Source organism: Oncorhynchus clarkii, chromosome 7 (assembly GCF_045791955.1).
Source record: "Oncorhynchus clarkii lewisi isolate Uvic-CL-2024 chromosome 7, UVic_Ocla_1.0, whole genome shotgun sequence".
Classification (NCBI taxonomy): Eukaryota; Metazoa; Chordata; class Actinopteri; order Salmoniformes; family Salmonidae; genus Oncorhynchus; species Oncorhynchus clarkii.
The window spans coordinates 4161272-4187517 of record NC_092153.1 but is presented as its reverse complement, the minus strand read 5'-3'; the positions used below and the strand labels follow the sequence as shown (position 1 = coordinate 4187517).

Below are 26246 nucleotides of genomic sequence, written 5' to 3'. Positions count from 1 at the left end.
CCCTGCTGGTCATCTATGAATATTTTGAAGAACAATCTGGCCTTAAATGGCCATGTACTCTTATAATCTCCACCTGGTACAGCCAGAAGAGGACTGGTCACCCCTCAGAGCCTGGTTCCTCTCTACCCAGTACAACCAGAAGAGGACTGGTCACCCCTCAGAGCCTGGTTCCTCTCTACCCAGTACAACCAGAAGAGGACTGGTCACCCCTCAGAGCCTGGTTCCTCTGGTCTACCCAGTACAGCCAGTAGAGGACTGGCCACCCCTCAGAGCCTGGTTCCTCTCTACCTGGTACAGCCAGAAGAGGACTGGTCACCCCTTTAGAACCTGGTTCCTCTCTACCTGGTACAGTCAGAAGAGGACTGGCCCACCCCTCGGAGCCTGGTTCCTCTGGTCTACCCAGTACAGCCAGTAGAGGACTGGTCACCCCTCATAGCCTGGTTCATCTCTACCTGGTACAGCCAGAAGAGGACTGGTCACCCCTCAGAGCCTGGTTCCTCTCTAGGTTTCTTCCTAGGCTCTGGCCTTTCTAGGGGAGTTTGGTCTAGCCCCCTCCCCCATGCTTCCACACCTGCATCGCTTTCCGTTTGGAGACTTAAACTGGGTTTCTGTAGAAGCCCTTTGTGACATCTGCTTTCTAAAGACACGTGATTGGTTGAGGGAAGGCCGTAACGGAAGATGAAGAGGACATTTCAACATGTTGACAGTAGATATATTAGTCCAGTCCTGGAACCCCATCGGAGACATTCAACTGCACTGTGTTTTTCTATCTGATACGACCGGTCTTACGCAGCACATTCCTAAACTGTTGACGCCCCCCCAGAATACCCCTTATCCCCAGAATACCCCTTATCCCCCAGAATACCCCTTATCCCCCAGAATACCCCTTATCCCCCAGAATACCTCTTATCCCCCAGAATACCTCTTATCCCCCAGAATACCCCTTATCCCACAGAATACCTCTTATCCCCCAGAATACCTCTTATCCCCAGAATACCTCTTATCCCCAGAATACCTCTTATCCCCCAGAATACCCCTTATCCCCCAGAATACCCCTTATCCCCAGAGTTTAACCACGCAGCAGCCAGGAACTACTGCAGCTATTTCACTACGGACAGCCTGCCCCTCCGCTGCCACATTCTGATTATTAAATGGCACACACACACACACACACACACACACACACACACCAGGAAAATAACAGGTTGACGGGAACGCAACACACTGCATTAACGGCCAAGCGTTATACTGTATGTAGAACCTCCCTCGACCCTTCCAGAAAGCCCCCCTCGACCCTTCCAGAAAGCCCCGCTCGACCCTTCCAGAAAGCCCCCCTCGACCCTTCCAGAAAGCCCCCCCTCGACCCTTCCTGAAAGCCCCCCCTCGACCCTTCCAGAAAGCCCCGCTCGACCCTTCCAGAAAGCCCCCCTCGACCCTTCCAGAAAGCCCCCCTCGACCCTTCCAGAAAGCCCCCCCTCGACCCTTCCAGAAAGCCCCCCCCTCGACCCTTCCAGAAAGCCCCGCTCGACCCTTCCAGAAAGCCCCCCTCGACCCTTCCAGAAAGCCCCCCTCGACCCTTCCAGAAAGCCTCCCTCGACCCTTCCAGAAAGCCCCCCATCGACCCTTCCAGAAAGCCCCCCTCGACCCTTCCAGAAAGCCCTCCTCGACCCTTCCAGAAAGCCCCCCTCGACCCTTCCAGAAAGCCCCCCTCGACCCTTCCAGAAAGCCCCCCCTCGACCCTTCCAGAAAGCCCCCCTCGACCCTTCCAGAAAGCCCCCGCTCGACCCTTCCAGAAAGCCCCGCTCGACCCTTCCAGAAAGCCCCCCCTCGACCCTTCCAGAAAGCCCCCCCCCCCTCGACCCTTACCGATGAAAACGTTCTAGAATTCCCGGTAACATTCTAGAACTGCTCAATATTCTACAACACAGAGCGGGAGGTTTGTGAAGTGTTGTGGACTTATCCGCCTGTTTGACAGAACAGCATATTGAGGCCGGGCGGAGCGGGGATAACCTCCCCCAAGCAGCATGTAAGAAATGAATGCGTAGCGCATGCCAAGACTACGCTCCTGCCTAGCAACACCACGAGGAACCACCAAAAATAAAGAGGGTCAACGCCACCAGCCTTTAACGGGTCATTAGAAAGAGGTCTTACCAGTGTGGGTCCTCAGGTGGGCTTTCAGATGGGAAGACTTGGTGTACACTTTCTTACATCCTGGAAAACAATACACAGAGAAGAACACATCAATATTATCAGGATGATGAACAAAGGCACAAGTTCAGGAATATGCACAACATACATCAAATGTTCTGATCCACAATACGAGCCCTCTGATCCACAATACGAGCTCTCTGATCCACAATACGAGCTCTCTGATCCACAATACGAGCTCTCTGTTCCACAATATGAGCCCTCTGATCCACAATACGAGCTCTCTGATCCACAATATGAGCCCTCTGATCCACAATACGAGCTCTCTGATCCACAATACGAGCTCTCTGATCCACAATACGAGCTCTCTGATCCACAATACGAGCTCTCTGATCCACAATACAAGCCCTCTGATCCACAATACGAGCCCTCTGATCCACAATACGAGCTCTCTGATCCACAATACAAGCTCTCTGATCCACAATACGAGCTCTCTGATCCACAATACAAGCCCTCTGATCCACAATACGAGCTCTCTGATCCACAATACGAGCCCTCTGATCCACAATACGAGCTCTCTGATCCACAATACGAGCTCTCTGATCCACAATACGAGCCCTCTGATCCACAATACGAGCTCTCTGATCCACAATACAAGCCCTCTGATCCACAATACGAGCTCTCTGATCCACAATACGAGCTCTCTGATCCACAATACAAGCCCTCTGATCCACAATACGAGCCCTCTGATCCACAATACGAGCTCTCTGATCCACAATACGAGCTCTCTGATCCACAATACGAGCTCTCTGATCCACAATACAAGCCCTCTGATCCACAATACGAGCGCTCTGATCCACAATACGAGCCCTCTGATCCACAATACGAGCTCTCTGATCCACAATACGAGCTCTCTGATCCACAATACGAGCCCTCTGATCCACAATACGAGCTCTCTGATCCACAATACAAGCCCTCTGATCCACAATACGAGCTCTCTGATCCACAATACTCTCTACAGTAGGTGTTCTACAATACTCTCTCTCAATGGAATGATGTTATACAATACTATTTGTTCAATACTATACATATCTGTGGATTCCGCTGTTCTAGAATACTATACATATCTTTGGATTCCGCTGTTCTAGAATACTATACATATCTGTGGATTCCGCTGTTCTAGAAGACTATACATCTGTGGATTCCGCTGTTCTAGAATACTATACATATCTTTGGATTCCGCTGTTCTAGAATACTATACATATCTGTGGATTCCGCTGTTCTAGAATACTATACATATCTGTGGATTCCGCTGTTCTAGAATACTATACATATCTGTGGATTCCGCTGTTCTAGAATACTATACTGTGCATTCGGAAATATTCAGACACATTGAATTTTTCCACTTGTTAAGTTACAGCCTCATTCTAAAATATAGATTTTAAATCCTCAATGGACACACACTACCCCATAATGCAAAAACAGGTTAAAAAAAATCTGTGTATTCAGACCCTTTAGTCAGGACTTTGTTGAAGCACCTTTGGCAGCGATTACAGTATCAAGCATTCTTGGGTATGATACTACAAGCTTGGTACACCTGTATTTGGGGAGTTTCTCCCATTCTTCTCTGCAGATCCTGGTTGGATAGGAAGCGTCACTGCACAGCTATTTTCAGGTCTCTCCAGAGATGTTTGATCGGGTTCCAGTCCGGGCTCTGGCTGGGCCACTCAAGGACATTCAGAGACTTGTCCTGAAGCCACTCCTGCGTTCTCTTGGCTGTCTGCTTAGGGTTGTCGTCCTTTTGGAAAATGAAGCTTTGCCCCAGTCTGAGGTCTTGAGTGCTCCCAGTCCCTGCCGCTTAAAAACATCCCCACAGCATGATGCTGCCTCCACCATGCTTCACTGTAGGGATGGTGCCAGGTTTCCTCCAGACGTGACGCTTGGCATTCAGGCCAAAGAGTTCAATCTTGGTTTCATCAGACCAGAGAATCTTGTTTCTCATCGTCTGAGAGTCTTTAGGTGCCTTTTGTCAAACTCCAAGAGGGTTGTCATGTGCCTTTTACTGAGGAATGGCTTCCGTCTGGCCACTCTACCATAAAGGCCTGATTGGTGGAGTGCTGCAGAGATGGTTGGTTGTCTTGCTGGTTCCAAACTTCTTCCATTTAAGAATGATGGAGGCCACTGTGTTCTTGGGGACCTTCAATGCTGCAGAAATGTTTTGGTACCTTTCCCCAGATCTGTGTCTCGACACAATCCTGTCTCGGAGCTCTACGGACAATTCCTTCGACCTCATGGCTTGGTTTTTGCTCTGACATGCACTGTCAACTGTGGGACCTTATATAGACAGGTGTATGCCTTTCCAAATCATGTCCAATCAATTGAATTGACCACAGGTGGACTCCAATCAAGTTATAGAAACATCTCAAGGATGATCAATGGAAACAGGATGCACCTGAGCTCAATTTCGAGTCTCATAGCAAAGGGTCTGAATACTTATGTAAATGAGGTATTTCTGTTTTTAAATGAGCAGACATTTCTAAGAACCTGCGTTCTCTTTGTCATTATGGGGTAAAGAGTAGAATGATGAGGAAATGTTTTTTATTTTTAATAAATTAGCAAAACTGTCTAAACCTGTTTTTGCTTTGTCATTATGGGTTATACAACAGTCTCCCTGTTCTGCAACACCGCCTCTACCGAGTTCTGCAACACCGCCTCTACCGAGTTCTGCAACACCGCCTCTACCGAGTTCTGCAACACCGCCTCCCTGTTCTGCAACACCGCCTCTACCGAATTCTGCAACACCGCCTCTACCGAATTCTGCAACACCGCCTCTACCGAATTCTGCAACACCGCCTCTACCGAGTTCTGCAACACCGCCTCCCTGTTCTGCAACACCGCCTCTACCGAGTTCTGCAACACCGAGTTCTGCAACACCGCCTCTACCGAATTCTGCAACACCGCCTCTACCGAGTTCTGCAACACCGCCTCTACCGAGTTCTGCAACACCGCCTCTACCGAGTTCTGCAACACCGCCTCCCTGTTCTGCAACACCGCCTCTACCGAGTTCTGAAACACCTCCTCTACCGAGTTCAGCAACACCGCCTCTACCGAGTTCTGCAACACCGCCTCTACCGAGTTCTGCAACACCGAGTTCTGCAACACCGCCTCTACCGAGTTCTGCAACACCGCCTCTACCGAGTTCTGCAACACCGAGTTCTGCAACACCTCCTCTACCGAGTTCTGCAACACCGAGTTCTGCAACACCGCCTCTACCGAGTTCAGCAACACCGCCTCTACCGAGTTCTGCAACACCGAGTTCTGCAACACCTCCTCTACCGAGTTCTGCAACACCGCCTCTACCGAGTTCTGCAACACCGAGTTCTGCAACACCTCCTCTACCGAGTTCTGCAACACCGAGTTCTGCAACACCGCCTCTACCGAGTTCTGCAACACCGCCTCTACCGAGTTCTGCAACGCCGCCTCTACCGAGTTCTGCAACACCGAGTTCTGCAACACCGCCTCTACCGAGTTCTGCAACACCTCCTCTACCGAGTTCTGCAACACCTCCTCTACCGAGTTCAGCAACACCGCCTCTACCGAGTTCTGCAACACCGAGTTCTGCAACACCGCCTCTACCGAGTTCTGCAACACCGAGTTCTGCAACACCGAGTTCTGCAACACCGAGTTCTGCAACACCGCCTCTACCGAGTTCTGCAACACCGAGTTCTGCAACACCGAGTTCTGCAACACCGAGTTCTGCAACACCGAGTTCTGCAACACCGCCTCTACCGAGTTCTGCAACACCGAGTTCTGCAACACCGAGTTCTGCAACACCGAGTTCTGCAACACCGAGTTCTGCAACACCTCCTCTACCGAGTTCTGCAACACCTCCTCTACCGAGTTCTGCAACACCGAGTTCTGCAACACCGAGTTCTGCAACACCTCCTCTACCGAGTTCTGCAACACCGCCTCTACCGAGTTCTGCAACACCGAGTTCTGCAACACCGAGTTCTGCAACACCTCCTCTACCGAGTTCTGCTACCATTTACAACACGCCAGTCCAGACATGCTGAGGAGTTGAGTAACCCTCCAATCACAGAGCCAGAGGCTATCTGACATCATCTAACATTAGTGAGAGGGCACGAGAGCTGCTGACAAGCAGGAGGAGCACATGAGTATTATATTAGCCCAAGAGGAGTTTGTTTATGTGTGTGTGTGTGTGTGTGTGTGTGTGTGTGTGTGTGTGTATGTGTGTGTGTGTGTGTGTGTTTCAGTGGACTGACTGGTGTGTTTTTCTAGCTGTGAAACACTGTCAGTTTGATGCAACCAATAAGAATCTGTCTCGGTCGTCCATTTCCTGTGTTTCTCTGACAGATCTCTAGAGCTTGGTTGGATCCAAAACGACACCCTGTTCCCTATATAGTGCACTACTTTGACTAGGATTCTGGTCACAACGAGGGCACTATGTAGGGAATATGGTGCCGTTTGGGATACATCCTTGAGCTGGCTAAAAGCCTGCTGTCGATTACTGAATTATTCAACGTCATTCAGAGGCAACACACACAGAGAATAGTCATGTTTACTAAATTCACTGAGTCAGACCACCACCCATAACACAGGACACTACGGACACTGAGCTAATCAGACCACCACCCATAACACAGGACACTACAGACACTGAGCTAATCAGACCACCACCCATAACACAGGACACTATAGACACTGAGCTAATCAGACCACCACCCATAACACAGGACACTATAGACACTGAGCTAATCAGACCACCACCCATAACACAGGACACTATAGACACTGAGCTAATCAGACCACCACCCATAACACAGGACACTATAGACACTGAGCTAATCAGACCCCCACCCATAACACAGGACACTATAGACACTGAGCTAATCAGACCACCACCCATAACACAGGACACTATAGACACTGAGCTAATCAGACCCCCACCCATAACACAGGACACTATAGACACTGAGCTAATCAGACCACCACCCATAACACAGGACACTATAGACACTGAGCTAATCAGACCACCGCCCATAACACAGGACACTATAGACACTGAGCTAATCAGACCACCACCCATAACACAGTACACTATAGACACTGAGCTAATCAGACCACCACCCATAACACAGGACACTATAGACACTGAGCTAATCAGACCACCAACCATAACACAGGACACTATAGACACTGAGCTAATCAGACCCCCACCCATAACACAGGACACTGAGCTAATCAGACCACCACCCATAACACAGGACACTACAGACACTGAGCTAATCAGACCCCCACCCATAACACAGGACACTATAGACACTGAGCTAATCAGACCACCACCCATAACACAGGACACTACAGACACTGAGCTAATCAGACCACCACCCATAACACAGGACACTATAGACACTGAGCTAATCAGACCACCACCCACAACACAGGACACTACAGACACTGAGCTAATCAGACCACCACCCATAACACAGGACACTATAGACACTGAGCTAATCAGACCACCACCCATAACACAGGACACTATAGACACTGAGCTAATCAGACCACCACCCATAACACAGGACACTATAGACACTGAGCTAATCAGACCACCACCCATAACACAGGACACTATAGACACTGAGCTAATCAGACCCCCACCCATAACACAGGACACTATAGACACTGAGCTAATCAGACCACCACCCATAACACAGGACACTATAGACACTGAGCTAATCAGACCCCCACCCATAACACAGGACACTATAGACACTGAGCTAATCAGACCACCACCCATAACACAGGACACTATAGACACTGAGCTAATCAGACCCCCGCCCATAACACAGGACACTATAGACACTGAGCTAATCAGACCACCACCCATAACACAGGACACTATAGACACTGAGCTAATCAGACCACCGCCCATAACACAGGACACTATAGACACTGAGCTAATCAGACCACCACCCATAACACAGGACACTACAGACACTGAGCTAATCAGACCACCACCCACAACACAGGACACTATAGACACTGAGCTAATCAGACCACCACCCATAACACAGGACACTACGGACACTGAGCTAATCAGACCACCACCCATAACACAGGACACTATAGACACTGAGCTAATCAGACCCCCACCCATAACACAGGACACTGAGCTAATCAGACCACCACCCATAACACAGGACACTACAGACACTGAGCTAATCAGACCCCCACCCATAACACAGGACACTATAGACACTGAGCTAATCAGACCACCACCCATAACACAGGACACTATAGACACTGAGCTAATCAGACCACCACCCATAACACAGGACACTATAGACACGGAGCTAATCAGACCACCACCCACAACACAGGACACTACAGACACTGAGCTAATCAGACTACCACCCATAACACAGGACACTACAGACACTGAGCTAATCAGACCACCACCCACAACACAGGACACTACAGACACTGAGCTAATCAGACCACCACCCATAACACAGGACACTGAGCTAGTCAGACCACCACCCATAACAGGGCACTATAGACACTGAGCTAATCAGACCACCAACCATAACAGGACACTATAGACACTGAGCTAATCAGACCACCACCCATAACACAGGACACTGAGCTAATCAGACCCCCACCCATAACACAGGACACTACAGACACTGAGCTAATCAGACCACCACCCATAACACAGGACACTATAGACACTGAGCTAATCAGACCACCACCCATAACACAGGACACTACAGACACTGAGCTAATCAGACCACCACCCATAACACAGGACACTATAGACACTGAGCTAATCAGACCACCGCCCATAACACAGGACACTATAGACACTGAGCTAATCAGACCCCCACCCATAACACAGGACACTGAGCTAGTCAGACCACCATCCATAACAGGACACTATAGACACTGAGCTAATCAGACCACCAACCATAACAGGACACTATAGACACTGAGCTAATCAGACCACCACCCATAACACAGGACACTAAGCTAATCAGACCCCCACCCATAACACAGGACACTACAGACACTGAGCTAATCAGACCACCACCCATAACACAGGACACTATAGACACTGAGCTAATCAGACCACCACCCATAACACAGGACACTGCAGACACTGAGCTAATCAGACCACCACCCATAACACAGGACACTGAGCTAGTCAGACCACCGCCCATAACACAGGACACTGAGCTAGTCAGACCACCGCCCATAACACAGGACACTGAGCTAGTCAGACCACCGCCCATAACACAGGACACTGAGCTAATCAGACCCCCACCCATAACACAGGACACTACAGACACGGAGCTAATCAGACCACCACCCATAACACAGGACACTGAGCTAATCAGACCACCACCCACAACACAGGACACTACAGACACTGAGCTAATCAGACCACCACCCATAACACAGGACACTATAGACACTGAGCTAATCAGACCCCCACCCATAACACAGGACACTACAGACACTGAGCTAATCAGACCACCACCCATAACACTGGACACTATAGACACTGAGCTAATCAGACCACGACCCATAACACAGGACACTGAGCTAATCAGACCCCCACCCATAACACAGGACACTACAGACACTGAGCTAATCAGACCACCACCCATAACACAGGACACTATAGACACTGAGCTAATCAGACCACAACCCATAACACAGGACACTACAGACACTGAGCTAATCAGACCACCACCCATAACACAGGACACTATAGACACTGAGCTAATCAGACCACCGCCCATAACACAGGACACTATAGACACTGAGCTAATCAGACCCCCACCCATAACACAGGACACTGAGCTAGTCAGACCACCATCCATAACAGGACACTATAGACACTGAGCTAATCAGACCACCAACCATAACAGGACACTATAGACACTGAGCTAATCAGACCACCACCCATAACACAGGACACTAAGCTAATCAGACCCCCACCCATAACACAGGACACTACAGACACTGAGCTAATCAGACCACCACCCATAACACAGGACACTATAGACACTGAGCTAATCAGACCACCACCCATAACACAGGACACTGCAGACACTGAGCTAATCAGACCACCACCCATAACACAGGACACTGAGCTAGTCAGACCACCGCCCATAACACAGGACACTGAGCTAGACAGACCACCGCCCAAAACACAGGACACTGAGCTAGTCAGACCACCGCCCATAACACAGGACACTGAGCTAATCAGACCCCCACCCATAACACAGGACACTACAGACACGGAGCTAATCAGACCACCACCCATAACACAGGACACTGAGCTAATCAGACCACCACCCATAACACAGGACACTACAGACACTGAGCTAATCAGACCACCACCCATAACACAGGACACTATAGACACTGAGCTAATCAGACCCCCACCCATAACACAGGACACTACAGACACTGAGCTAATCAGACCACCACCCATAACACTGGACACTATAGACACTGAGCTAATCAGACCACGACCCATAACACAGGACACTGAGCTAATCAGACCACCACCCATAACACAGGACACTATAGACACTGAGCTAATCAGACCACGACCCATAACACAGGACACTACGGACACTGAGCTAATCAGACCACCACCCATAACACAGGACACTGAGCTAGTCAGACCACGACCCATAACACAGGACACTACGGACACTGAGCTAATCAGACCACCACCCATAACACAGGACACTGAGCTAATCAGACCACCACCCATAACACAGGACACTACGGACACTGAGCTAATCAGGCCACCACCCATAACACAGGACACTATAGACACTGAGCTAATCAGGCCACCACCCATAACACAGGACACTGAGCTAATCAGACCACCACCCATAACACAGGACACTACAGACACTGAGCTAATCAGACCACCACCCATAACACAGGACACTACAGACACTGAGCTAATCAGACCACCACCCATAACACAGGACACTGTAGACACTGAGCTAATCAGACCACCACCCATAACACAGGACACTACAGACACTGAGCTAATCAGACCACCACCCATAACACAGGACACTACAGACACTGAGCTAATCAGACCACCACCCATAACACAGGACACTACAGACACAGAGCTAATTGATGGTAAACAGCAAGCATAGGAACAAGCACAACGTCTTCATGATAAACTGAAATAGACGACCAACACACAGAAAGCAAACCTAAAGTAAAGCTCTGCAGCTGAGAGAGGGAGGGAGGGAGGGAGGGAGGGGAGGGGAGGGGAGGTGAGGGAGGGAGGAGTCCTGACAGTAGAGGGAGGGAGGGAGGAGTCCTGACAGTAGAGGGAGGGAGGCCTGACAGTAGAGGGAGGGAGGGAGGGAGGAGTCCTGACAGTAGAGGGAGGGAGGGAGGGAGGGAGGGAGGGAGGGAGGGGTCCTGACAGTAGAGGGAGGGAGGGAGGGAGGGGTCCTGACAGTAGAGGGAGGGAGGAGTCCTGACAGTAGAGGGAGGGAGGGATAAGTCCTGACAGTAGAGGGAGGGAGGGATAAGTCCTGACAGTAGAGGGAGGGAGGGATAAGTCCTGACAGTAGAGGGAGGGAGGGATAAGTCCTGACAGTAGAGGGAGGGAGGGAGGGACACGTCCTGACAGTAGAGGGAGGGAGGAGTCCTGACAGTAGAGGGAGGGAGGGATAAGTCCTGACAGTAGAGGGAGGGAGGGAGGGATACGTCCTGACAGTAGAGGGAGGAGTCCTGACAGTAGAGGGAGGAGTCCTGACCTGGGAAGTCACAGTGGTGTATCCTCCTCTTCTCCAGGTCTGGGTTGGTCCTGCGGTTGTAGCGGACCTGCATGGACTGGTTCAGGCTTGGAGCTGGGCCGGAGCCTGGGGCTGGAGTTAGACTTGAGGCTGGGGGCCGAGCCACACCGGTGGGGGAAAGACTGGGGGAGACGCTGACTCCCAGCTTGGAGGCGATAGTGGCGGCATAGGAAGGGGGAGGGGAGAGGTTCTGAAGGAGGTCCTTCTGACGATCTGGAGAGCTGGGCTCTGAGCTGGGAGGAGAGGGGGGCAGGTAGGGGGCCTTGGCCTGATGGTGCTGGGGCTGCTGGAGGAAGTGAGGGTGAGGGTAGGCCCCTCCCACGCTGTGCAGCCCACCACAGTAGCTTGTCTTGGCAGTCTGTAGTTGTTGGTGTTGCTGCTGGGCCTGGGCGGCTAAGTGTAGGTCGTGGAAGGTGTGCATGACGGGCGAGGGACCGGAACCTCCGTGATGCTGCCCCGCCCGGTGATGAGCATTGTTGCCGTGGTGATGCATGGGCGCGAGAGGGGCGGAGTCCAACTCCGCAGAGAGCAGCTGGAACAGAGAGTCGTCGTGAGGCAGATCGAACGACCCCAGCTCCTCCTTCACGTAAACAGAACCGCCCGTTGCCACGGCGTCAGAGGTCGGGTCACCACCACCCGACGGGCTGAACACGCTAGTGAACTCTGGTAACGAAGAAGAGGAAGAAGACGCCGACGTTACTGTGGAAAGGCTGATGCTGTTACTGTGGACGCTACTGCTGGGGCAGTGAGGGTGAGGATGGGCGAAGGGAGAGGAGGAAGGGGGTTCTGTTTTGACCTGCTGGCCCATGCCTCCACCGTTACCCCCAGGCCCTGGGCGTGCCGGCCGACACAAGCCCATCCTCAGGTAGGCCAGGTCGGGTAGGAAGACGTTCATGTTGATGCTGTAAGGAGATCCACCCTGGTCGTCGCCAAAGAAGTGATCCATCACAGAGGCACTGTCCCGCCGAGACTTACTCTGCTCTGGAGCGTCAGGATGGGGCATCAGGAGCGGCGTCTGGGGGGAGAGGTACTTATCCAGCTCACTCTTCCCTGTCTGAGGAGAAAAGACAGACTTACTTAAAAAGGTTGGCTCATTATTATTTCTGAACCAAATCTCTATTTTGGATGTAAATGGAATGTTACAAAAAAATAATCAATAATCAATTTTTTTTTGCAATTTCACTTTGTTTTAATTAACTTAATAGTGGAAACAATCCTTTAATTGATTTTGTTTTAATTAACTTAGAGAAACAATCATTTAATTGATTTTTTCTTACATCTTTGATGACAGGAAGAATACGTTCAGGTATCGACATGAACTTCAATCATTTACAGACGTGTTCAAAATGTGTTGGTACCCGTACAGCTCATTGAAATAATGCTTCATTCCTCCTGAAAAGAGATGAAACTAAAAGCTATTTTATCACGTTTACTCGCCGTTGGTGTGTCAGAATAAAGCATAGAAGCTGTGAAAAAGAGATTAATTATCGCTTATTCTACAAATATATATATTTTAAAAATGGCCTGGACACATTTGTTGGTACCCCTTAGAAAAGATAATAAATAATTGGATTATAGTGATATATAACTAATTTGTTTATTTAATTATCATCACACACACACACACACACACACACACACACACACACACACACACACACACACACACACACACACACACACACACACACACACACACACACACACACACACACACACACACACACACGTCTCCAATCATCTTAGTAGTCAGTCATTCAGCCTATTTAAATGGAGAGAAGTAGTCACTGTGCTGTTTGGTATCATTGTGGTCACCACACTGACCACGGACCAGAGTAAAGTAGTCACTGTGCTGTTTGGTATCATTGTGGTCACCACACTGACCATGGACCAGAGTAAAGTAGTCACTGTGCTGTTTGGTATCATTGTGGTCACCACACTGACCACGGACCAGAGTAAAGTAGTCACTGTGCTGTTTGGTATCATTGTGGTCACCACACTGACCATGGACCAGAGTAAAGCTACGGACGGAGAGATTTGTCTGAGATCAGAAAGACATTAAAAGACAAGCGTGGTAAAAGGTCAAGGCTACGAGGCCGTCTCCAAGCAGCTTGATGTTCCCGTGACAAACAGTTGATAATATTATTTAAGAAGAGGTTTTAAGGTCCATGGAACTGTGGAACAACCTTCCTGGGCGCGGCTGCAAGAGGGAAAAATCAACCTCAGATTGAACAGGAGAGTGGGATTGGTAGAAAAGGAAGAACCAAGGATAACTGCCAAATAGATACAAGCTGAACTCCAACGTGTTTAGTTTTTTTTTGGAGCGAAAGTAGGTTCCATAGAAGAAGACCCAGGAGGACTCCACTTTTGAAAGAAAGAAAAAAGAAGCCAGACTGGAATTTGCTGAAATGCATATTGACAAGCCACAATCCTTCTGGGAGAATGTCCTTTGGTACAGATGAGTCAAAACTGGAGCTTTTTGGCAAGTCACATCAGCTCTACGTTCACAGATGAAGAAATTAAGTTTTTAAAGAAAAGAACACCACTCCTACAGTGAAACATGGAGGAGGCTGGGTTATGTGTTGGGGCTGCTGTGTTGCGCCTGGCACAGGGTGCCTTGAATCTGTGCAGGACGCAATGAAATCTCAAGACTATCCAAGGCATTCTGGAGCGAAACGTACTGCCCAGTGTGAGAAATCTCTGTCTCAGCCGCAGGTTTCCTCCAACAAGATGAACGACCCAAAACACACAGCTAAACACATCCATAGAATGGATAACAACAAAACATTATTCTGGAGAGGCCTTCTAATGAGTCCTGATCTGAATCCTACAGTCTGGAGAGGCCTTCTAATGAGTCCTGATCTGAATCCTACAGTCTGGAGAGGCCTTCTAATGAGTCCTGATCTGAATCCTACAGTCTGGAGAGGCCTTCTAATGAGTCCTGATCTGAATCCTACAGTCTGGAGAAGGCATCCATCAAACCTGAGACAGCTGGAGCAGTTTGCTCAGGAAGAGCGGGCCAAACTACCTGTTAACAGGTGCAGGAGTCACCCATCAAACCTGAGACAGCTGGAGCAGTTTGCTCAGGAAGAGCGGGCCAAACTACCTGTTAACAGGTGCAGGAGTCACCCATCAAACCTGAGACAGCTGGAGCAGTTTGCTCAGGAAGAGTGGGCCGAACTACCTGTTAACAGGTGCAGGAGCCTCACTGAGAGCTACAGAGAACATTTGATTGCAGTGATTACCTCTGAAGGTTGTGCAACAAAATATGAGGTTTAAGGGTCCCATCATTTGTGTCCATGTCATTTTCATTTTGTTTTATTATGTACAATATCATGTTGAATAAAATAAAATAAAAAGTCTGATTTCTATTAAATTAATAATTAATAATTAAATATGGAATACTTATTTTAGTAAATGCCAAGTTATTTCAGAGAAAATTGTACATTCTTGTTTTTTTTGTGAAGAGGTACCAACAAACCTGAACATGTCTGTAATGCAACTTCATCATATCATGTCAAACCTCATACAGATGGAGGATCATAATTTGACCTATATTGTCACAGCAAAATAATCCTGCAGCAATAGGATCTGAACGTTTAGTCCATAATGTTACGTGATTGGTCGATAGGCTATTAGCTGGCCAGAAAAGTAGACTACGTGGAAAAAGTGCAATACTGTAAAATATAATTGTGTGTTAGTAGTATGGGTTTATCGGTGCAGGGGGAAATTCTCCGCAAGAAAAGAGTGATCAAATTAAGATACTACATCTGTATAGTCCATTTATTAAGAGTTCAGAACCAGTGTTTGACTGTGTCATGCTGAAACTATGTGGTGGCCAGTGGGATGAGGAGTCCGGTAGTAATGTCTGATAGGACAGACAGAGTCACCAGGCAAACATTTATCAAGTAGCCTTCAGTGAGCTGCTGTCACATTCCCCCCTCAGCTGTAAACTGTACTCACACCAACCAGACCAGAGGGCTTTAAACAGGCACTATCTGCTTCCCAAACGGCACCCATAGGGCTGTGATTAAAACTAGTGCACTACATAGGGAATAGGGTGCCATTAACTTCGGGATAAAAGTAGTGCACTACATAGGGAATAGGGTGCCATTAACTTTGGGTTAAAAGTAGTGCACTACATAGGGAATAGGGTGCCATTAACTTCGGCTTAAAAGTAGTGCACTACATAGGGAATAGGGTGCCATTAACTTCGGGTTAAAAGTAGTGCACTACATAGAGAATAGGGTGCCATTAACTTCGGGTTAAAAGTAGTGCACTACATAGGGAATAGGGTGCCATTAACTTCGGGTTAAAAGTAGTGCACTACATAGGGAATAGGGTGCCATTAACTTCAGGTTAAAAGTAGTGCACTACATAGGGAATAGGGTGCCATTAACTTCGGGTTAAAAGTAGTGCACTACATAGGGAATAGGGTGCCATTAACTTCGGGTTAAAAGTAGTGCACTACATAGAGAATAGGGTGCCATTAACTTCGGGTTAAAAGTAGTGCACTACATAGGGAATAGGGTTGCCATTAACTTCGGGTTAAAAGTAGTGCACTACATAGGGAATAGGGTGCCATTTGGGACTGCAGCCTACTGACAGGTGGTCATGATGAAGGGATGAACCTGACTCTCTCTCTCTCCGTTCCCTCTGCTCAGGAGAAAAACTACACACACACACACCATAATAAATACTATTCAGGCTCCACATAAATCACTCATTAAAGATCATCCAACTAATGGAGGAAATGGTTACTGGACATTGGCAAGGAAAAACACCCTCCCTGTTGGTGCTTCTCCTGTCCCGCAAAGTAACTGCTCTGTCCTGTTCTTTACGCAATGGCTTGCTGGCCGAAGGAAAGATTTTCTATTTCTGTCGTTTAGATCGTCCAGCTGTTAACTGGTCATGTATATCTGCCACAAGTGTTCCGATTAAGGCGGTCGGGCTGTCTGTCTGTCGACATTGCTGGGAAGTTTCTACCTACTATATCGGGTTGGGTCCGGACTCCGCACCGTGCGTTAGAGAGTAGATGGGATCGGACGGAGTCAGTTGTTGATGGTAATGGTAGCCAAGAAACCAATTGTGAGCGTGTGAGCAACTGGCACTGTCTGGCATAGCTGCCTGTCCTAACAGTTCCAATGAACTATGAGCTAAATGCGTCTTGCTATTTTTTTTAAACTAGGCAAGTCAGTTAAGAACAAATTCTTATTTACAATTACGGCCTAGGAACAGTGGGTTAACTGCCTGTTCAGGGGCAGAACGACAGATTTGTACCTTGTCAACTCGGGGGTTTCAATCCAGCAACCTTTCAGTTACTAGTCCAACACTCTAACCACTAGGCTACCTGCCGTTCCGACGATGTCTCTCGTCCCCAATCATGTAATCTTCCTGCTGTGTCCCGACCCATAGGCCTACACATCGAATGATAAAATACTTACGACCATAACAACATCAGGAGACGTTATTATTACGCACCATTAAAGCGCCAATCTCCTCTACATTTTTTATAATACTATAGAATTCCCCACATCACAGCAAAACGAACAGCCTCAGTGCTTGCAACATGCCAACCAACCTCGCCCATTCTGAGATAAAGAATAGCCTACACCGGGGAGAACATCTCAACACTGACAAACTACATTACCTGGTGCGCGTATTCACTCTGTCCACTCCTTTCCGTCAGTAGGTTCTTGGTATCGAAACCGAACAGAGCCGACTCCTCGGCCGGGAAGCCTTCCGAAAGCATGGGCTTGAGCAGGGTGTAGAACATCTCGTCCTGCCCGGTCCCGGTCCCAGCGCTCATCGTGATCAGCGTCGCGGCCATATAGATTTACTCCCCACCGGAATAACAAGGTGCGAGCGGCCGCAATAATAATCATATAATAACGACAGAGGCGACAGATGAAACGGGACGGTGCATGAGAGGACTGACTGTAGCGATGTATATTATTCAAGCCTGTGTGCAGTCTAATTAGCGATCTCGTCTGACTGGGTTATCCACTTTGTCTCGGTTCGGTAGGACTGGAGTCTGTTGGGATAGTTCAAAGCTTCTGCTCTTTTCTATCCATGTCAACTCATGCGATGAGAGGAAGCGAGGCGGGCGTGGGGCAGGTTCAGTCGGTTTAGTGTTTAAAAAGAGGCAGGGCGTGGCCAACAAATAAGACAGAACAGAACGCCTCACACACCGTCAAAAAGCCTTTTGTACAACAACAGTAAACAGCTCCCCGGCACCGAGACCCCCTTCACAGAGGGCTTCTCTCTCCCTAAAGCCCCGTTTACTAAATATGTAGCTAGGTTACACACATTCCAAGGAACGCTCATTATTATCTATATACTCACCATGTTTCGTGTTCTCAAGCTTTGACCTGCATCATTTCACAGGGTTCCCTCCCTGTGCTTCAAGAACATTTTCTATCAACACCAAATAAAATCATTTTTTTTATTTATCACATGTATGTACATTCTGTGGAATGTGCCTCTACTGGGAATATTAAACTATAGTCGACACGTTTATTTTCATCCCTTAATTTATTCATATTCTGAATGATTCTTCTCAGAAGTTGACGTCATACATATTGAAGGTATTTTCAAGGTTCATTGTTAAAACTAGAACTAGTTCAGAAAGTGATTGGCTGACCAGGGTGATGTTACCGCTGACCAGGGTGATAAACCCGCTGACCAGGGTGATGGAACCGCTGACCAGGGTGATGTAACCGCTGACCAGGGTGATGTAACCGCTGACCAGGGTGATGGACCGCTGACCAGGGTGATGTAACCGCTGACCAGGGTGATAAACCCGCTGACCAGGGTGATGGAACCGCTGACCAGGGTGATGTAACCGCTGACCAGGGTGATGTAACCGCTGACCAGGGTGATGTAACCGCTGACCAGGGTGATAACCCCACTGACCAGGGTGATGTAACCGCTGACCAGGGTGATGTAACCGCTGACCAGGGTGATGTAACCGCTGACCAGGGTGATGTAACCGCTGACCAGGGTGATGTAACCGCTGACCAGGGTGATGGACCGCTGACCAGGGTGATGTAACCGCTGACCAGGGTGATAAACCCGCTGACCAGGGTGATGAAACCGCTGACCAGGGTGATGTAACCGCTGACCAGGGTGATGGACCGCTGACCAGGGTGATGTAACCGCTGACCAGGGTGATAAACCCGCTGACCAGGGTGATGAAACCGCTGACCAGGGTGATGTAACCGCTGACCAGGGTGATGTAACCGCTGACCAGGGTGATGTAACCGCTGACCAGGGTGATGTAACCGCTGACCAGAGTGATAAACCCGCTGACCAGGGTGATGGACCGCTGACCAGGGTGATGTAACCGCTGACCAGGGTGATAAACCCGCTGACCAGGGTGATGAAACCGCTGACCAAGGTGATAAACCCGCTGACCAGGGTGATGGAACCGCTGACCAGGGTGATAACCCCACTGACCAGGGTGATGGAACCGCTGACCAGGGTGATAAACCCGCTGACCAGGGTGATGGAACCGCCGACCAGGGTGATAAACCCGCTGACAAGGGTGATGGAACAGCCGACCAGGGTGATGGAACAGGCTGTTTTCATGCACACATCTTAGGGACTGCAGAAGTCTAGGAGGGGAGTGGACCAGGGTGATGGAACCGCCGACCAGGGTGATGGAACAGCCGACCAGGGTGATGGAACAGGCTGTTTTCATGCACACATCTTAGGGACTGCAGAAGTCTAGGAGGGGAGTGGACCAGGGAGGTCGCCATAAACCCAAAGTTGCTACCCGACTGGCACAGACCATATTCATTTCAAAACGATCCTTCACCTCCAATACACAGAAAGAGTTAACGATCCTTCACCACCAATACACAGAAAGAGTTAACGATCCTTCACCACCAATACACAGAAAGAGTTAACGATCCTTCACCACCAATACACAGAATAAGTTAACGATCCTTCACCACCAATACACAGAAAGAGTTAACGATCCTTCACCACCAATACACAGAAAGAGTTAACGATCCTTCACCTCCAATACACAGAAAGAGTTAACGATCCTTCACCACCAATACACAGAAAGAGTTAACGATCCTTCACCTCCAATACACAGAAAGAGTTAACGATCCTTCACCACCAATACACAGAAAGAGTTAAAGATCCTTCACCACCAATACACAGAAAGAGTTAACGATCCTTCACCACCAATACACAGAAAGAGTTAAAGATCCTTCACCACCAATACACAGAAAGAGTTAACGATCCTTCACCTCCAATACACAGAATAAGTTAATTGATCATTCACCTTCAATACACAGAACGTTCTGGAATGGATGCTAAGCTCAGAAACATAGAAAGAAATGAACATTGAGAGGAGGGAGGGAGGGAGGGACGGAGGGAGTAATTTAAGCAATTCAGGCGGACAGACGGGCTCAATAATATGACACCGATAAGAGTCATGAGTCTGAAAACATCAAGGTATGCCTACCATTTCTATTTTTAAAGCCAATGCCTTCTTGCCTTTCGTCTAACAAATCAAATAGCGGAGAGGAGGAGGAGCTACTGCCTGAGCTGCTGTCCCCTCTACGAGATGACGAACAGTCAAACTACTGCCTGAGCTGCTGTCCCCTCTACGAGATGACTGCTGTCCCCTCTACTAGATGACTAACAGTCAAACTACTGCCTGAGCTGCTGTCCCCTCTACTGCCTGAGCTGCTGTCCCCTCTACTAGATGACTGCTGTCCCCTCTACTAGATGACTGCTGTCCCTTCTACTAGGTGACCAACAGTCAAACTACTGTCTGAGCTGCTGTCCCCTCTACTAGATGACTAACAGTCAAACTACTGCCTGAGCTGCTGTCCCCTCTACTAGATGACTGCTGTCCCCTCTACTGTCTGAGCTGCTGTCCCCTCTCCTAGATGACTGCTGTCCCCTCTACTAGATGACTGCTGTCCCCTCTACTAGATGACTAACAGACAAACTACTGCCTGAGCTGCTGTCCCCTCTACTAGATGACTGCTGTCCCCTCTACTAGATGACTGCTGTCCCCTCTACTAGATGACTGCTGTCCCCTCTACTAGATGACTAACAGTCAAACTACTGCCTGAGCTGCTGTCCCCTCTACTAGGTGACCAACAGTCAAACTACTGTCTGAGCTGCTGTCCCCTCTACTAGATGACTAACAGTCAAACTACTGTCTGAGCTGCTGTCCCCTCTACTAGATGACTGCTGTCCCCTCTACTAGATGACTAACAGTCAAACTACTGCCTGAGCTGCTGTCCCCTCTACTAGGTGACCAACAGTCAAACTACTGTCTGAGCTGCTGTCCCCTCTACTAGATGACTAACAGTCAAACTACTGCCTGAGCTGCTGTCCCCTCTACTGCCTGAGCTGCTGTCCCCTCTACTAGATGACTGCTGTCCCCTCTACTAGATGACTGCTGTCCCCTCTACTAGGTGACCAACAGTCAAACTACTGTCTGAGCTGCTGTCCCCTCTACTAGATGACTAACAGTCAAACTACTGCCTGAGCTGCTGTCCCCTCTACTAGATGACTGCTGTCCCCTCTACTGTCTGAGCTGCTGTCCCCTCTACTAGATGACTGCTGTCCCCTCTACTAGATGACTGCTGTCCCCTCTACTAGATGACTAACAGACAAACTACTGCCTGAGCTGCTGTCCCCTCTACTAGATGACTGCTGTCCCCTCTACTAGATGACTGCTGTCCCCTCTACTAGATGACTGCTGTCCCCTCTACTAGATGACTAACAGTCAAACTACTGTCTGAGCTGCTGTCCCCTCTACTAGATGACTAACAGTCAAACTACTGTCTGAGCTGCTGTCCCCTCTACTAGATGACTGCTGTCCCCTCTACTAGATGACTAACAGTCAAACTACTGCCTGAGCTGCTGTCCCCTCTACTAGGTGACCAACAGTCAAACTACTGTCTGAGCTGCTGTCCCCTCTACTAGATGACTAACAGTCAAACTACTGCCTGAGCTGCTGTCCCCTCTACTAGATGACTGCTGTCCCCTCTACTAGATGACTGCTGTCCCCTCTACTAGGTGACCAACAGTCAAACTACTGTCTGAGCTGCTGTCCCCTCTACTAGATGACTAACAGACAAACTACTGCCTGAGCTGCTGTCCCCTCTACTAGATGACTGCTGTCCCCTCTACTAGATGACTAACAGTCAAACTACTGTCTGAGCTGCTGTCCCCTCTACTAGATGACTAACAGACAAACTACTGCCTGAGCTGCTGTCCCCTCTACTAGATGACTAACAGTCAGGGTCAGGGCTAAGGTCAGGGCTAGGGTCAGGGCTAAGGTCAGGGCTAGGGTCACGGCTAGGGTCAGGGCTAAGGTCAGGGCTAGGGTCACGGCTAGGGTCAGGGCTAAGGTCAGGGCTAGGGTCACGGCTAGGGTCACTGCTAGGGTCAGGGCTAGGGACACCCCTAGGGTCAGGGCTAGGGTCACCTCTAGGGTCAGGGTTGATTTAGGAGGAGGGCTAGGGTCACCTCTAGGGTCAGGGTTGATTTAGGAGGAGGGCTAGGGTCACCTCTAGGGTCAGGGTTGATTCAGGAGGAGGGCTAGGGTCAGGGCTAGGGTCACCTCTAGGGTCAGGGTTGATTCAGGAGGAGGGCTAGGGTCAGGGCTAGGGTCAGGGCTAAGGTCAGGGCTAAGGTCAGGGCTAGGGTCAGGGCTAAGGTCAGGGCTAGGGTCACCTCTAGGGTCAGGGTTGATTCAGGAGGAGGGCTAGGGTCAGGGCTAGGGTCACCTCTAGGGTCAGGGTTGATTCAGGAGGAGGGCTAGGGTCAGGGCTAGGGTCAGGGCTAAGGTCAGGGCTAAGGTCAGGGCTAGGGTCAGGGCTAAGGTCAGGGCTAGGGTCACCTCTAGGGTCAAGGTTGATTCAGGAGGAGGGCTAGGGTCAGGGCTAAGGTCAATGCCAAGCAAAACAGAAATGTGAAGACGAGTAGAGTGTAGTTTTGAAAGATGTTTATATAAAACATAGCAAGTCAACCGATTACAACAGTACAGCACAACATACACATATAAACTATTACCAATACAGTAGTGTAAATAAAACCAGTATGGAGTGTCCACACTAATCCCATCTGCACCACCTGTAAGGCCATTGGTCATTCAGGTGGGAACTTGACTTTCCTGTACCATTCAGGAGCTTCCTTATTGGTCTGGAAGAGAGAGAGAGAACATGAGTCAGTCCAGGGGAAATGTCACCTTATTTGTAATACGGCTGGTGATGCATTGAGCTTTGTATTACTCAACAATAACAAATCGGATATGGAAGTCACCTCTACTGGAGGGTTGGTCTACTGGAGGACTGGTCTACTGGAAGACTGGTCTACTGGAGGGTTGGTCTACTGGAGGACTGGTCTACTGGAGGACTGGTCTACTAGAGGGCTGGTCTACTGGAAGACTGGTCTACTGGAGGGTTGGTCTACTGGAGGACTGGTCTACTGGAGGACTGGTCTACTAGAGGGCTGGTCTACTGGAAGACTGGTCTACTGGAAGACTGGTCTACTGGAGGACTGGTCTACTGGAGGACTGGTCTACTGGAGGACTGGTCTACTGGAGGACTGGTCTACTGGAGGGTTGGTCTACTGGAGGACTGGTCTACTGGAGGGTTGGTCTACTGGAGGACTGGTCTACTGGAGGGTTGGTCTACTGGAGGACTGGTCTACTGGAGGGTTGGTCTACTGGAGGACTGGTCTACTGGAGGACTGGTCTACTGGAGGACTGGTCTACTGGAGGGTTGGTCTACTGGAGGGTTGGTCTACTGGAGGGTTGGTCTACTGGAGGACTGGTCTACTGGAGGACTGGTCTACTGGAGGGTTGGTCTACTGGAGGACTGGTCTACTGGAGGGTTGGTCTACTGGAGGACTGGTCTACTGGTAGACTGGTCTACTGGAGGATTGGTCCACTGGATAATTGGTCTACAGGAGGACTGATCTACTGGAGGACTGGTCTACTGGAGGGTTGGTCTACTGGAGGACTGGTCTACTGGAGGGTTGGTCTACTGGAGGACTGGAGGACTGGTCTACTGGAAGACTGGTCTACTGGAGGACTGGTCTACTGGAGGACTGGTCTACTGGAAGACTGGTCTACTGGAGGGCTGGTCTACTGGAGGGTTGGTCTACTGGAGGACTGGTCTACTAGAGGGTTGCTCTACTGGAGGACTGGTCTACTGGAGGGGTAGTCTACTGGAGGACTGGTCTACTGGAGGGTTGGTATACTGGAGGGCTGCTCTACTGGAGGGTTGGTCTACTGGAGGACTGGTCTACTGGTCTACTGGAGGGTTGCTCTACTGGATGACTGGTCTACTGGAGGACTGGTCTACTGGAGGACTGGTCTACTGGAAGACTGGTCTACTGGAGGACTGGTCTACTGGACGACTGGTCTACTGGAGGATTGGTCCACTGGAGAATTGGTCTACAGGAGGACTGATCTACTGGAGGACTGGTCTACTGGAGGGTTGGTCTACTGGAGGACTGGTCTACTGGAAGACTGGTCTACTGGAGGATTGGTCCACTGGAGAATTGGTCTACAGGAGGACTGATCTACTGGAGGACTGGTCTACAGGAGGACTGGTCTACTGGAGGGTTGGTCTACTGGAGGACTGTTCTACTGGAAGACTGGTCTACTGGAGGACTGGTCTACTGGAGGGTTGGTCTACTGGAGGGTTGGTCTACTGGAGGGTTGGTCTACTGGAGGACTGGTCTACTGGAGGACTGGTCTACTGGAGGGTTGGTCTACTGGAGGACTGGTCTACTGGAGGGTTGGTCTACTGGAGGGTTGGTCTACTGGAGGACTGGTCTACTGGAGGACTGGTCTACTGGAGGGTTGGTCTACTGGAGGACTGGTCTACTGGAGGGTTGGTCTACTGGAGGACTGGTCTACTGGTAGACTGGTCTACTGGAGGATTGGTCCACTGGATAATTGGTCTACAGGAGGACTGATCTACTGGAGGACTGGTCTACTGGAGGGTTGGTCTACTGGAAGACTGGTTTACTGGAAGACTAGTCTACTGGAAGACTGGTCTACTGGAGGACTGATCTACTGGAGGACTGATCTACTGGAGGACTGGTCTACTGGAGGACTGGTCTACTGGAGGACTGATCTACTGGAGGACTGGTCTACTGGAGGACTAGTCTACTGGAGGACTGATCTACTGGAGGACTGATCTACTGGAGGACTGGTCTACTGGAGGACTGATCTACTGGAGGACTGGTCTACTGGAGGACTGGTCGACTGGAGGATTGGTCTACAGGAGGACTGGTCTACTGGAGGACTGGTCTACTGGAGGACTGGTCTACTGGAGGACTGGTCTACTGGAGGGTTGGTCTACTGGAGGGTTGGTCTATTGGAGGGTTGGTCTACTGGAGGACTGGTCTACCGGAGGATAGGTCTACTGGAGGACTGGTCTACTGGAGGACTGGTCTACCGGAGGATTGGTCTACTGGAGGACTGGTCTACCGGAGGACTGGTCTACCGGAGGAGTGGTCTACAGGAGGAGTGGTCTACAGGAGGACTGGTCTACTGGATGTGTTGGTGAGGATATGGATGTCAACAATCACAAATAGCACCTGAAATGTTAACCAAATAGCCCCCTATATAGGGCTCTGGTCTAAAGTAGTGTACTATATAGGGAATAGGGTTCTATAGGGCTCTGGTCTAAAGTAGTGCACTATATATAGGGAATGGGGTTCTATAGGGCTCTGGTCTAAATTAGTGCACTATATATAGGGAATAGGGTTCTATAGGGCCCTGGTCTAAAGTAGTGCACTATATAGGGAATAGGGTTCTATATGACCCTGGTCTAAAGTAGTGCACTATATAGGGAATAGGGTTCTATAGGGCTCTGCAGTGTTAATCTGTGTGGGTGTGAGTGTGAAGGGTTAACACTCACAAAGACGGTGGGTTTGGGTCTGTGTCTGTGAGGGTTCTGCTCATCCTCCTCTGTGGTTCTGCTGAGGTTTTTGGGTCTGCTGAAGGCCAGCCCCGTCCCAGCCCCGTCAGGATCCAGGAAGGGCTCAGTCTTTCTGGACCTCATACTGAGCAGAACCTGCTTCATCACAGATAACTCCTAGAGAGAGGACAGAGGGGGAGGGGTCAGTCTTTCTGGACCTCATACTGAGCAGAACCTGCTTCATCACAGATAACTCCTAGAGAGGACAGAGGGGGAAGGGGTCAGTCTTTCTGGACCTCATACTGAGCAGAAC

General features: G+C 49.6%; 2 protein-coding genes across 2 annotated transcripts in view; both read right to left on the bottom strand.

The window, feature by feature from the left end:
* Window positions 1-18293, bottom strand: part of LOC139412758 (Krueppel-like factor 5) — a 30334-nt gene extending 12041 nt beyond the window's left edge. Inside the window, exons 1-3 of the mRNA XM_071159445.1 lie at window positions 17668-18293; window positions 11979-13071; window positions 2152-2211 (exon numbers count right to left, since the gene is read on the bottom strand). Of these exons, the coding sequence (XP_071015546.1) occupies window positions 2152-2211; window positions 11979-13071; window positions 17668-17847 (1333 nt within the window). The 5' untranslated portion in view covers window positions 17848-18293. The remainder of the gene's footprint in view (window positions 1-2151; window positions 2212-11978; window positions 13072-17667) is intronic.
* A 4696-nt stretch (window positions 18294-22989) lies between these two features.
* Window positions 22990-26246, bottom strand: part of LOC139414040 (progesterone-induced-blocking factor 1-like) — a 62236-nt gene continuing 58979 nt past the window's right edge. Inside the window, exons 16-17 of the mRNA XM_071161916.1 lie at window positions 25934-26110; window positions 22990-23198 (exon numbers count right to left, since the gene is read on the bottom strand). Of these exons, the coding sequence (XP_071018017.1) occupies window positions 23145-23198; window positions 25934-26110 (231 nt within the window). The 3' untranslated portion in view covers window positions 22990-23144. The remainder of the gene's footprint in view (window positions 23199-25933; window positions 26111-26246) is intronic.